Source organism: Vigna radiata, unplaced genomic scaffold (genome assembly GCF_000741045.1).
Source record: "Vigna radiata var. radiata cultivar VC1973A unplaced genomic scaffold, Vradiata_ver6 scaffold_7, whole genome shotgun sequence".
In the NCBI taxonomy this organism is placed as follows: domain Eukaryota; kingdom Viridiplantae; phylum Streptophyta; class Magnoliopsida; order Fabales; family Fabaceae; genus Vigna; species Vigna radiata.
In genome coordinates, this window is record NW_014543262.1 from 1,312,847 (window position 1) to 1,326,700 (window position 13,854).

Genomic DNA, 13,854 nt, shown 5'->3' on the forward strand with positions numbered 1-13,854 from the left:
TTAGAATTTATAATAATATTTGACATTCCGAAAGTTATAATTTATCCTTTCTCTTAAATTTCAATGTCAAAAAAGAAGACGGATAATAATTGAAAAGATACTTTTACATTTATTGCGGTTCCACGATAAATAGAAAAGAGAAAGCGTTATAAGGACAGCCTCACATGCAAATTTTTATGGACGGGTGTGTTTATAAAATCAGAGTAGCAAAAATCAGTTATGGAATCCAATATATTAAGATGGCAAATGACATTACAACATGTCTTAGTTAACATTTCTTTCACTGGCTCTCTATTTTTACTGTCGATGTTTTAAACAGATGAGATATTTCTCCTAATAATATTACCAAGTATTGTGACTAAGGAACTACAGCATTAATTTCTGGAAAGACCAGCTACAGCTTTTGTTTCTTGTTTGGTGGCCCGGAAGAAGTCTCAACCTGCAAATACATTTGAAAATTGCACAATTAAATAGAATACCAGGGGCTTTTCTCTGGAAAGCTACTGCTTCATGAAATTTTCCTAGGGCTTAATTTCTTTTTCTCCGCATTCATGCAAATATATAAATTTTAATTTTTATCATATAATATTTTTATCTGATCATCCCTTTAATGTCCAATTCTGTGTTTTTTGTCCATCTATCTTACTGTAATAGAAACACTTGTGTTGTGTGCATGTCAGACGAAGCTATGTAAGCACTTTTGCGAAGAAAATTAACCAGAAGGATAACAGAGGATTTAGAAATTATAAGGATTGTGAACAAAAAATTAAAATGCTACAACCGAAAGCAAAAATCATGGTATTTGAAAGGGTGAAAAAGATATTCATGTTTCTTTCCTAAACTTCTCTCCCGGAATATAATGTTATAATATACTAAAAAATAAACCATAAGATACTATGAAAAGTTCAACGGAGACCTAAGTTTCTGCCAACTTCAAAGTATAAAATTCATCATAAATATAAGAAAATATTTTTCTTACAGTATTCAGTTGTTCCCTGATGTATGTCAAGGATCTCAGCATAGCTTCAAGAGTGTCCCTTGTGAGAAAAAACTTCACCTCTGTTTCACCTGATGGAGACTTGCTGTAATCATGCAGCTACAAACAAAAGCAGATATCACAAGGAAATCTTCGTAGTATCACAAAGGTACATCACAGCAACAGCCAAAAGAAGACATTGCAGGTACGTTTTAGCACTTCATAATATCTAACCGCGTTAACAAAATTGCAGTGAATCCTTCTAAAAGCAGATTTTGATTCATACTAACTACGCTTAATACATAACTCTCTTCGTTACCTTGAGGCTGATTATAGCCACTCTATTCGCAGGGGATGATGATCCACGGTTCTCCATGGTCCACGTCATTGATTTGAGGCAAGGAATGCTTTGCTACCATGTTATTTTAAAATTTTTACAATAAAAACAAACTAAATTCAGTAAATAGCCAAAAGAAAAGGAGAAAAGGGGAAGCAGGAGGAAAGTACTACTTGCAAGGATATTTATATTTTACAGTAAGAGACTCAATTTAGATAATAAAGAAAATGGGTCTAAAGTAAATAATCACTAAAATTAATGAGGAATACTGATATTCCTCAGTTCACCCTAGGTAATTTGGAACAAAAATCAGTGCACAACTTTTCCTTAAACCATCAAATGAAAATCGAACGTTCCACATTTTATTTTTACAGGTCAGACTTAAAACAGGCATTCAAATTCTGTATAATCAATTTTACATCAACGCAGTCGCTACACGAATTTCAAGACAACTGACCGCACTGAATCCAGTTCCTTACCAAGTCATCACAAGGAGCAACGGCATCACACTGGAAGCTGGGCGACGCCGTTTCGGAACCAGCGCGATTGAGCGAGGCAACAGAGGCGGGGTCATGTCGCGGCCAGAGCAGAGAAGGAGCAACATTCGCCGTACCCTTGAATTGCAGAGACGCGTCCTCCTTCCATTGATCACAGTTTTTCCTCAACGAGGAGAGGAGATTGGTTCGGAGTTGTTGCGGAAGGTCGGGGGGAAAGAGCTTCAAGACGTCGTGGTGGTGGTCGGGGCGAGCAAGGTTGTAGCGCGCGCATTTTCGGAGGAGGGAGCGGAGGCACGCCAAGACCTGCGAGATAGGTGAGGTGATAATGGAAATGAGGGAATTGGCGGTGAAATTGGTGAAGTGAGAGGGTTACTTACGGGGTCGAGTTGAGAGAGTGAAGAGAGGCGGAGGAGGGATTGGAAGCGAGTCTTGTCGGAGAGAGGAAGACCGGTGTTGCGCGTGGACCAGAGGGTGCAGAGGATGCGGTTCAGTGATTCTTCTGATTCTATGTGCGTTAGGTTGTGAAGTTCCTGCAGCACTTCATTCTCGTCCATCTGCTTCCTCCACGCAGATCAACGTACGTTTCTTCCTACTTCCCCCTTGCTTCAATTCACTTCTAAACTATACCGTATTCTCCACCAATTATTGGGGTTAGTTACTTTTCATGAATGGAAATAAAAAATAAATTAAAGAGAGAGGGATGAAAAGAAAAATAAAATAAAGGCAAAGTTAAGTTATTATTATAAGTACCTTAGTACTTATATATGAAATTAGAATTACTTTATTTTTAAAATTTTATATAAAATTATATGGAATATATATTACACCTTAAATTTTTGTTTAATACATGAGTCTAAAAGAATTGGGCCGACCAGGTTCAGGCCCAATTCCAGAGTCAGAAACGATAAGTGAGAAGAGTCTCACTCTTTCATTACACTTGTCAGAGAGTTGGTGAGGGAGAGAAAAGCAAGGGCTCGAGGCGAAACGCAGAAGCTCTGGTTCGAAGAGTCCTTGGCCGACGATCTGCTTGTGTGACCGGAAATGGAGAAAGTTGATGAAGAGAAAAAGAACGAGGAGAGTCTGAGGTTTGTAAAAAGTAAACTTTATTTATGTTTCTGAGAAAAATGAAATGTCTGATACAACGTGCATAATCTGTGTTGTTCTCTCTGTTTAAATGAAGATAAGGAACTCTATTTATAGAGTTCTCGGGGTTAAGGGGGAAAGGGTAACAGAAAAAGGAAAAAACTTAATTAATAGTTAACAACCAGGAGCGTGGTTACTGTATTTGACAGTAATCCACTAACCACTTTCTTCAATAGCCTCCCCTCAAGCTGGATAATGTATGGTCATCAAACCAAGCTTGGGAACAATGGTCTTGAACCGAACACGATGTGGAAATTTTGTAAAAATGTCAGCTAGTTGCTCGTCGGAGCGAACTGGGAGAAGTCTTAGAGCATTAGCTTGTATCTTCTCACGAACTACATGGCAATCAAGCTCAATATGCTTGGTCCTTTCGTGAAAACTTTGGTTGTGTGCTATGTGTTTGGCAGATTTACTGTCACAGTAGAGGGCTGGAGTTCCAACTTGTCGTACTTGTAAATCATCCAACAAATAGTTGAGCCATTGTATCTCACAAGTAGTGGCTGTTATAGCCCTGTATTCTGCTTCTGTGGAAGATCTAGAAACTGTGCTTTGTTTTTTTTTATTTCCATGATATGAGTGATGATCCAAGAAAGACACAAAAGCCCGTAGTAGACCTTCTAGTATTTGGACATGTTGCCAAGTCTGAATCACTGAAAGCTTTCAGATGTATAGGTGAACCAGCTGGAAAGAACAATCCTTCTGATGGTTTAGACTTGATGTACCTGAGAACATGTTGAACAGCCCGAAAATGGAAATTAGTAGGTGATTGCATAAACTGACTAAGTAAGTTAATTGAGAAGCATAGATCGGGTCTAGTGTTAGACAGATAAAGCAACTTTCCTATTAACCTTCTATAGGAGCTTGGATCCTCTAAGTAGCTCTCCTGTTTGTACAAAGAACTTGTGTCACTTAAGAAGGGAGTGGTGCATGGCTTGCAGCCCAGCATCCCTGTTTCCTTAAGGATATCTAGAGCATATTTTCTCTGAGACAGATGAACTCCCTTTTTAGATCTTGCTACCTCAAGGCCAAGAAAATATTTGAGTTCTCCTAGGTTCTTTATGTGAAACCTGTTGTGCAAGAGGTTCTTGACATGATTGATTTCCTCCATGGAATTCCCTGCTAGTATAATGTCATCTACATAGACAAGTAAGGTTGTGAAACTCATGTTTATGCTTTTAACAAAAAGAAAATGGTCTGATTTTGATTGCACATAGCCAACAGAAATGAGGAATGTAGACAGTTTTTCAAACCATTGCCTACTAGCCTGTTTTAGCCCATATAGAGATTTTGTGAGCCTGCAAACTTGACCTGTCTTGCAAGTGTTTAATCGTGGTGGGGGTTCCATGTATACTTCCTCCTTTAAATCTCCATGTAGGAATGCATTATCCACATCCAGCTGGTGCAAAAACCAGTTTTTAGAAGCTGCCAGTGCAATAAGTAACCTTACTGTGGTCAGCTTAGCAACAAGGGAAAATGCATCTAAGAAATCAATCCCTTCCTGTTGGGTATACCCCTTTGCCACAAGGCGAGCTTTATGTCTTTCCACAGTACCATCAGCCTTGTACTTGATTTTATACACCCATCTACACCCAATGGTAGTTTTCCCTGGGGGAAGTTCAGTCATAAACCAAGTATTGTTNTCTTCTAAGGCTGCAATTTCCNTTTGCATNGCNTCTGCCCACTCNGACACATCTTTAGCCTCTTTATANGATTTTGGCTCGCTGTTTGTAGTTATAGCCATAGTGTATCTTAGATGTTTCCCTATCAAAGATTCACAAGATAATGAATCAGAAATGGGATAGGGCGTTTTCAAATTGTTATTCAAAGTCAAGGATTGATTCACCTGGTGTATGTAATCTGCCAAATATCCTGGATGCCTTCTAATTCTGTCAGACCTTCTGTGTCCAAGGTCTTCCCCACTGCTACTGGCCTGATCTCCACCATCACCATGGTCATTTTGACTTTGTTCTGCATTTCTACCTATAGATCCTGCACCACTACCAGGAATAGAGTTGTCCATAGGATCATTGAGAAGAGTCATTGGATCATTTTCTTTGTCATTAACCTCTGTACTGTTTTGTTGGTCCTTCCAAGGGAAGATGTTTTCATAGAAAACATTTCTGCTTATGAATAACTCCCTGGTATAAATGTCAAGTACAGTATATCCCTTAACTCCACTCTTGTACCCGAGGAAGATACACTTCCTAGCTCTTGGCTCGAGTTTGTTCCTGCCCCCTTCAAGGGTGGAAGCAAAACAGAGACACCCGAAGGTTTTGAGACTCAAATAAGTGGGAGGGGTGTCATAAATGAGACCATATGGGGTTTTCCCATTAAGTATGGGAGAGGGCAATCTATTTATGAGGTAAACAGCATGGCTGGCAGCATAAGACCAATAAGCAGTGGGTAAATTAGATTGAAACATAAGACTACGAGTCACATTAAGGATATGTTGGTGTTTTCGTTCCACCGCAGAGTTTTGCTGAGGAGTCTCAACACAACTAGTTTGGTGATTGATCCCATAGGAATTATACAAATCAACACAGTTGAATTCAGGGTCGTTATCTGTCCTAACGGTTCTAATCATCTTACCAAATTGATTCTTAATTTTAACAAGGAAATTCTGCAGCAGACTTCTAGTTTGTCCCTTATTGTTCATTAAAAATATTCATGTGTGTCGGCTATAATCATCAACAATAGTAAGGAAGTACTTGTGCCCATGAACAGAGGAAACAGAAAACGGACCCCATATATCACAATGAATAAGATCAAAACATTCAGCAGATAAAGAAACACTTATAGGAAATGGCAATTTATGTTGTTTAGCATAGTGACAAACATCACAAACAACATTAGTATTCATTTGTAGATAAGGGAAATGTTCACATATTTGTTTTACAACTTTTTGTCTAGGGTGGCCTAGCTTGTAGTGTCACAAATTAATGTCAACATGTTTAAAAGAGAAAACAGATTTAGAAACAAAATTTTGATCAGGTCTGGTAAAATCTTGTAGATAGTATAGGCCTTTGTGAGGGCTAGCACACCCAATCATCTTCAATGTAGAATTCTCCCTTATCTGACAATCCTTAGAAGAAAAGGTTAGATTGCAATTTAAGTCTTTTGTAAGACTTTGAACTGAGATTAGATTGAATGAAAAATCAGGAATGTATAAGACATTAAAGAGGACAAAATTTTCAGAAAATTGGACTGTCCCTGCATATCTAGCTGTAATAACAGTATTATTAGGCAACCTTACAGTGATGAGTTTAATTTTATAGAAAGTTGTAAAATTTTCTTTTTCATGGGTCACATGATCTGTGGCCCCAGTATCAATAATCCAAGAGAAAGTACCTGGATCATCTTCTTCATTATTGCTTTGTATGTGGTTGATATTGTGCCTAGGCTCGTTAGCTTTCTCAATCATTTTGAGAAGCTTTTGCATTTGTTCTGGAGTCAATGAACTCAAGGCAGTAGTGGTGTTATTCTTCTGATCTGTTTTTGGTCCAGTAGTGCTTTGGCAAGCATTAGTTGAACTCCAGCCTCCCCTTGCTTCAGAACTCCCGTCAGCCTTTTTATACCAGGGTGGATAGCCATGCTTAGAATAGCATTCATCTATAGTGTGGTTCATCTTGTTGCAGTATGAGCATTGTTTCCCATAGTTAGGATTTCTGCCTCTTCCCCTTCCCTGTCCAGAACCACGACCTTGGTTTTTCCAGGTCTGGTCTCCTTTCCAATTGCTGCTGCCTTTGTTATTCACAGTAGCAAGGACTTTTGTTGTTTCAGTAAGTTGAGTGTAGGAAATACCAGACCTTTCTTGTCTTTCTTGCTGTATAATAAGAGAAAATACTCTTTTTATGCCTGGAAGGGGTTCCATTAAAAGGAGTTGTGCGAACAGTGCTGTAAGTGTCATTGAGGCCCTTTAGAAAGCATATGACGTGTTCAATCTTCCTGTACTTCAGAGAGATCTTGGAGAGCTCACAGCTGCAGGGGACTTTGCAGGTGCAGTTGGGTATGGGTCTAAGGGATTCCAGTTCTTCCCAAAGGATTTTCAGATCAGTAAAATATTGGTTGACACTCCTTTCTCCTTGTTTGATTGAGTGGATATCTTGGAGGAGATCTGATATTTTAAAATAGTCTCCCTTAGAGAATCTTTCTCTTAATTCATCCCACAATTCCTTTGCTTCTTCAACATATATCACACTTTCTGCAATTTGGGGAGAAAATGTCTTAATGATCCATGAGAGCACCATCATATTGCATCTCTCCCATGAATCAAACAGTTCTTCAGTTTTGTTGGGTTTCTTGATTGACCCATCAATAAATTTGAGCTTGTTCTTGGAAAGGAGTGCCCTTTTCATACTTCTACTCCAAGAAGAGTAGTTAGTTTCATTTAGGACCTGAGAAATCAATGTCAAGCCTGGATTTTCTCAAGGATGTAGGTAGTAGGGGCTGACAGGATTGTTGGTTAGGTTGAGTTTTTCTTCTGTCATCTTGATACCAGAATCAAGAAGCTTCAAGAAATTCAAGCAAGAAGTATCAAGAATCAAGGATTAGCAGCGGAAGTGATGATCAGCTCTTGATACCATAAAAGAATTGGGCCGACCCAGGTCCAGGCCCAATTCCAGAGTCAGAAACAATAAGTGAGAAGAGTCTCACTCTTTCATTACACTTGTCAGAGAGTTGGTGAGGGAGAGAAAAGCAAGGGCTCAAGGCGAAACGCAGAAGCTCTGGTTCGAAGAGTCCTTGGCCGGCGATCTGCTTGTGTGACCGAAAATGGAGAAAGTTGATGAAGAGAAAAAGAACGAGGAGAGTCTGAGGTTAGTAAAAAGTAAACTTTATTTATGTTTATATGAAAAATGAAATGTCTGATACAACGTGCATAATTTGTGTTGTTCTATCTGTTTAAATGAAGATAAGGAACTTTATTTATAGAGTTCTCGGGGTTAAGGGGGAAAGGGTAACAGAAAAAGGAAAAAACCTAATTAATAGTTAACAACCAGGAGCGTGGTTACTGTATTTGACAGTAATCCACTAACCACTTTCTTCAATAGAGTCATCACTTAATGACCTGGCTACCATATCATTTCATCTTCTTTTTAATATCTTTGACTTAATTGTCGCAACCTGGTCATCAAACTTTCCTTCTCTGTCACCATGTTGTCACAATACATCATCGTCTTCTTTCTCTTACCACTACCGCAAGACAGTCAGCATCTTCTTTGAGCAAGTCGTAAATCGCAAATCTACAACTTCATGAACAATCTGCGAAAAACCCTAAATCGTGCACCAAACCGCGATAACCTCCATTGCCAGCCACCCAAACCAAACGCGAAGCCACCAACAACGCAACTATGAACCACTACAAAAACCTCTATCAATCACCACTTCCTTGCACCACCAACAGAAGCCACGACCAAACCATAACGACTCCTTTTGTGTCTCTTCCACATGAAGTCTCATTACAAGTTTGAACCTGTAAAATCAAGAAGCGAGAGACCACAAATCACAAATGAAACCCAACTTCTCCACCACCACAAATGGAATTATCCACGACAAGGTACCATCTAGAGATAAAGCATGATTCGTTAGTAATGTTACATTCTTGATCTTAAGGCATGTTTGTTTTTTAACGATTCAAGGTATTGGAACTTAATAAGAAAACATAGACTCAAGTTTCTAAGGAATTAGAATTTGATCAAGTCTTTTAGTTAATTTTAACATGAAATTAGAATTAAGTTGAGTGAATATGTATGGAGTGAAGTTGGTGGAATCTAATTCTAGAAATGTACATGCCTATCATTTCTATTTTATTATGTTGAGTGTTTGATGAAAACCGAAAAAAGATTTTGTGTTTTTGTATAATATTTTTTTTGTCTAAATTAGTTATTGATTGCAAGAATTGTCGTGTATTTCATAAATCTTTTATAGAATAATAAATATCTATTGTAGTATAGATTATGACCGATGTACATGTTGTTTAATTCTTTATGCTAACAAGTTTTTGACGATGTTGTTAAGGACTTGTGTTTAATAAAGGCAATGATGCATTTATAACTGTATTTTAGACTTATTACACTATATTATTAATAAACCACTATTTATTATCTAACTACAATTACCATTTTATTTATTTATTATTTAATCATTGTTATCAATATTTATTTATTTCATTTGAATATACAGTCACACGATATCTCTTTTTATATATACGTCAGAGAATTTGATATATGTTTTAATAAAGAATTTTAAGAGAATATTTTCGTTTATATACAAAAATTGGGAAATTTTTTTAATAAAGAATAATTTAGTTTATATACCAGAATTTGGAATTCTCTTTTTACAAAGCATTTTAAAAGAATAATTTACTCTCTAATAACTTTAAAATGTTAACTTAGAAATTCTTATAATTTAAAAACATTTTAAATATTTCGAGTTATAGAATTTAAATTAACAGAGCAACAATTTAGATTTAATTGTACTCAGTTTTTAGATTAAAAGTACAGTTGAAGTAATTTTTTTTTCGGAAAATAATAACTGAATTATTTTCTTAATAATACTACAAACAAACTGAAATTTTAACCGAGAAAAACTGAAAACTTAAACTGTTACCTCAATTTTAACTACAATCAACATTTCTCATTTTTTTTTCATTTTTTCCCAATTATCTGATATTTATGTAAATAAATTTGAATTTTAAAATATCAATTTTAATAAATATACTTAATTCATAAGGTTAATTAAGAATTAAATTTTATTCCAAACTAAAAAATATATTATTTTGTTTTATAAACAATATTTAAAATAAAAATAATTTTAAATATGTGAATTTTCACGTAAAATTGTTTTAGATATAAAGAAAACTAAAATCTCATCAGAAAATAATAATTGTTTTCTAAAGTAATACTAAATTAAAAGCAAAAAGTTAAACTGAAAATTGTTACTTCAATCACACTAAGAAAATAAAGAAAAAGAAAAATAATACTGAACAGTATATTTCATATTTATTAAACTAACATTTTATTATTCTAATTTTATAATCTAAAATGATAACAATATTAATATTCATATAATTAATCTGAAGTTAAGAAAAAAAAATCATGATCACTTTCTAAAAATATTAATATTCATATAATTATAACAATATTAATATTTAATCACTATTTTTATTTTTTATTAAATGACTATTATAATATTTTATTTCTTTTTTTAAAAATTATAAGTATATTTTTACTTTACTAGTTATAGCAAATGATAGTCCGATGATATTTATAAATGTGGAGAAAATTTNAACNGTTTTATTTCAATTTGAGAAAATACGTACAACTGAAGAATTTCAACCGAATAACTGGTTTATCAGAAAATTTAAACTGATCAAATAATTAACTTGAAGATGAGTTCTGGTACACTCATACTCTATAAATACAGCACGGAAGAACCAACATAAGCCATTATTGGAACCAAGAATCAGAGAAAAGATGACTATGAAGATCTTTCTTATCTACTTGAGCTGCTTCACACTATGCTGTTATGCAGAGCAAAGGTCAACATTGCACATAAATGGGACGGAAGGAGCTGGGAGAAAAATTCCAGATACCTTTTTCGGAGCATTTTTTGAGGAAATAAACCATGCAGGAGCTGGAGGATTGTGGGCCGAGCTTGTTCGAAACCGAGGTTTCGAAGAAGGAGGGTCAAGTGTTCCCTCAAATATATTTCCATGGACAATGGTGGGAGATGATTCAACCATAAAGATCTCAACTGATCGTAGCTCTTGCTTCGATCGAAACAAAGTTGCATTGCGTATGGATGTTCTCTGTGATGGACCTAAATCTTGCCCATCAGATGGTGTTGGCATCTCCAATCCTGGTTTCTGGGGCATGGTCAGTGCCTTTTCTCATCTCTCACAACTCTTTTTTTTTTTTTTTTTTCTTCTTTTTAAATGTTTCTGATATCTATAATATTCCATCAGAATATTGAGAAAGCACACAAGTATAAAGTAGTGTTGTTTGCCAAAGCAAGTGGTGCGGTTGATCTTCAGGTCTCGTTTGTGGGATCCGATAATACCGAGTTGGCATCAAACAGCATTGGGTCTTTCGGTGACAATGTTACAGAGTGGACGAGGATGGAGACCGTACTGGAAGCGAAGGCCACTAACCACAATGCAAGTCTCCAAATAACGACAAGCAAGAAAGGAGTTTTATGGTTAGATCAAGTTTCAGCAATGCCAGTAGACACGTTCAAGGTAAGTATGCATGACGCTCACCAATGCAATGCATTACTTTTGTTGTGAGTTTTTGTTAACATTGTGTTCCCACAGGGTCATGGATTCCGAAAGGACCTTGCTCAGAGGGTGGCCGATTTGAAGCCAAAATTTTTCAGATTCCCTGGTACGTAGGTTTTAAGCTCAAAGTTAATGATAAGAAAGGTTGTATTGAGAATATATGTAATAATAGTATTGGTGAATTGCATTAGGTGGATGTTACGTTGAAGGAGGTTATATGAGAAACGCATTCAGATGGAAAGACAGCGTGGGAGCATGGGAGGAGAGACCTGGTCACTTCGGAGACGTTTGGGGTTATTGGACCGATGATGGTTTTGGCTATTTTGAGGGCCTTCAAGTACCTTCTTTCTTATACTTTTCCTTTTTCTTTTTCTTTTCCTTTTTAATAAGAGAAATCTTATCTTTCTCTTTCCTTTCTCCTCCATCATCAGTTCTCTGAGGATATCGGTGCATTGCCAATCTGGGTGTTTAACGATGGTATATTTCGTTACGTAAAAACATTATTTGTGAGATGAAAAATATCATTCAGATTTCATACTAATCCAATATATGTATATATATAGGTCTCAGCCTCACTGACGAAGTGGATACTTCTATGATCGGACCTTTCATTCAAGTGAGAGTTTCTTGATTTTGTTTATATAGAAATTATTGTAAATTTATTAGATTAGTAGGTAGTTTAAAGATTGTGAGTGAATTTTGTAACAGGAAGCTTTGGATGGACTTGAGTTTGCAAAGGGTTCGGCAAAGTCAAAATGGGGATCTCTAAGGGCTTCCATGGGACATCCCGACCCATTCGATCTCAGAATTGTTGCCATTGGAAACGAAGAGTGCGCCATGTCTAAGTATAGAGGAAACTACCTCAAATTTTATGATGCCATCAAGCAAGCTTATCCAGATATTCAGATTATCTCTAACTGCGATGCTTCTCAAAAACCTTTGGATCATCCAGCTGATTTCTACGATTTTCATGTAAAAACTTTTCTTGGAATGTCATAATAATTTTATCTCTACAACAACTCTTTCTTAATGTTTACATTATTTTCAGATTTATACAAATGCGAACGACATGTTTTCGAAGCATACGAAATTCGATGATGCACCACGATACGGTCCAAAGGTTTGAGCATTTATATTTATATATGATTATGAGATATGAATGATTATGAAGAGGGAAGATGAAGTTTGATTGTGTTGGCAGGCATTTGTGAGTGAGTATGCAGTTTGGCAATCGGACGCTGGTAATGGAACTCTTCTTGCTGCCGTGGCTGAAGCTGCATTCCTTATTGGATTGGAAAAGAATAGGTTAATTATATGTCTCCTTTTGTTCTTCAATATTCTGGCTCAAACTGCATTCCTTATTTCTAAATTATATATTTTTGTTCTTCAAACAGTGACATCGTCCACATGGTTAGCTATGCACCGCTGTTTGTAAACAAAAACGACAGAAGGTGGACACCGGATGCAATTGTATTTGACTCTCACCAGAGCTATGGAACTCCCAGCTATTGGATTCAACATATTTTTAGCAGTTCAAGTGGAGCAACATTGCTAGATTCAAGTCTTGAAAGCAGTTCCGATAAGATAGTTGCATCAGCAATCGAATACAGAAATCCTTCAGAGAAGAAAAAGTATTTGAGAATAAAGGTTGTAAACTTTGACAGTGATCCCCAGAAGTTTAGGTTTTGTATGGATTTGAAGGTTAAATCATATGGAGCAACGAAAACAGTGATAACAGGGCCTAACGTCAAAGAAGAAAATTCGTTTTCAGAACCAAACAGGATTGTTCCACAACACACTTCTCTCCAGAATCCTACTTCAGACATGACTCTCATTCTTCCTCCTTACTCCTTTTCTTCCTTTGATCTCTTGATATAGACTCTCAACACCCATACTCTTTCTTTTTCTTTTCTTTTCCTTTTTTTAATTAAATAGGATATACAATCTATCTTTCATTAAGTTTATACATATTTTTTCTTCCCATTTATATTAATTTCTTTTTCTTATATCTGCCTTTTGGGAGTTCAACCGAGTCATATTTCTAAAATAAGAATTGCTTAAATTGTTATTTAAATAGGTGGATAACTTAAGATAATAAAGAGAGAAGAATAATATTGTTTATCATGCATGCTAACCATTATATCTAAATCATCAGGCATTGATACAATGTGCATATAGTTGACGCTCTATGTTAGACTCTTCAAATGAACACTAGACGAGGAGGAACTTCTCCAACAAACAATAGGAGACATAGTCTCTATGTCCTTCTCTTCTTCCTCTACAACTACCTTTTGTGCTAACACATTCACGAGTAGAATTTCATATGGCTATACCACATTATGTTATTAGGTCATAGACTCATTATGTGGAGCATGAACTTCATCATTATCAATTTCTTCATTAAGAGGAGCTGTTCACCTTAAGAATAAAGGTGTATCTATAAGATTGAGTGTTGAGTCATCATGATCATGACCATCATGTTTAATTCTTCTTGGAAGAACAAGTTACCACCTCTCATTTGAAGGACCATTGACATAAACAACTTATTTTTCTTGGTATTCCAAAAGATCTTCCTTATAAGCAACCTTTTTAAGATCAACCAGAGTAAATCCTAACTCATCAACTT

At 36.0% G+C, this 13,854-nt stretch overlaps 2 protein-coding genes across 3 annotated transcripts; one reads left to right on the top strand and one right to left on the bottom strand.

The window, feature by feature from the left end:
• Window positions 1–204: 204 nt before the first annotated feature.
• On the bottom strand, window positions 205–2,446 carry LOC106753823. 2 transcript variants are annotated; one of them, XM_014635683.2, is made up of 5 exons: window positions 2,188–2,444; window positions 1,793–2,113; window positions 1,296–1,388; window positions 980–1,096; window positions 205–439 (listed from the first exon to the last, which is right to left on the bottom strand). In XM_014635683.2, exons 1-5 carry the CDS (start codon window positions 2,362–2,364, stop codon window positions 395–397), a joined length of 753 nt encoding a protein of 250 aa, XP_014491169.1. In that variant the 5' UTR covers window positions 2,365–2,444; the 3' UTR covers window positions 205–394. The 2 variants fall into 2 exon arrangements, with proteins under 2 accessions (XP_014491169.1, XP_022633495.1); XM_022777774.1 differs by lacking the exon at window positions 1,296–1,388 and having other exon boundaries at window positions 2,188–2,446.
• A 4,962-nt stretch (window positions 2,447–7,408) lies between these two features.
• Window positions 7,409–13,192, top strand: LOC106753719 (alpha-L-arabinofuranosidase 1-like). The gene is made up of 11 exons (XM_014635572.2): window positions 7,409–7,767; window positions 10,376–10,827; window positions 10,917–11,189; window positions 11,265–11,334; window positions 11,420–11,565; window positions 11,660–11,705; window positions 11,792–11,844; window positions 11,937–12,200; window positions 12,277–12,348; window positions 12,430–12,533; window positions 12,623–13,192. The coding sequence occupies exons 2-11, from the start codon at window positions 10,426–10,428 to the stop codon at window positions 13,104–13,106; spliced, it is 1,914 nt and encodes a 637-aa protein (XP_014491058.1). The 5' UTR covers window positions 7,409–7,767; window positions 10,376–10,425; the 3' UTR covers window positions 13,107–13,192.
• The last annotated feature ends 662 nt before the right edge of the window (window positions 13,193–13,854 follow it).

Bases quoted from the DNA above. Each gene is read 5' to 3' on its own strand.
- LOC106753719 (XM_014635572.2), top strand. From the start codon at position 10,426: ATGACTATGAAGATCTTTCTTATCTACTTGAGCTGCTTCACACTATGC. The intron at 11,335-11,419 runs GTACGTAGGTTT...GAATTGCATTAG, and splicing joins AAAATTTTTCAGATTCCCTG to GTGGATGTTACGTTGAAGGA. The intron at 11,566-11,659 runs GTACCTTCTTTC...CTCCATCATCAG, and splicing joins GCTATTTTGAGGGCCTTCAA to TTCTCTGAGGATATCGGTGC.
- LOC106753823 (XM_014635683.2), bottom strand. From the start codon at position 2,364: ATGGACGAGAATGAAGTGCTGCAGGAACTTCACAACCTAACGCACATA. The intron at 2,114-2,187 runs GTAAGTAACCCT...CCTATCTCGCAG, and splicing joins CACTCTCTCAACTCGACCCC to GTCTTGGCGTGCCTCCGCTC. The intron at 1,389-1,792 runs GTAAGGAACTGG...ATAACATGGTAG, and splicing joins TTGCTCCTTGTGATGACTTG to CAAAGCATTCCTTGCCTCAA.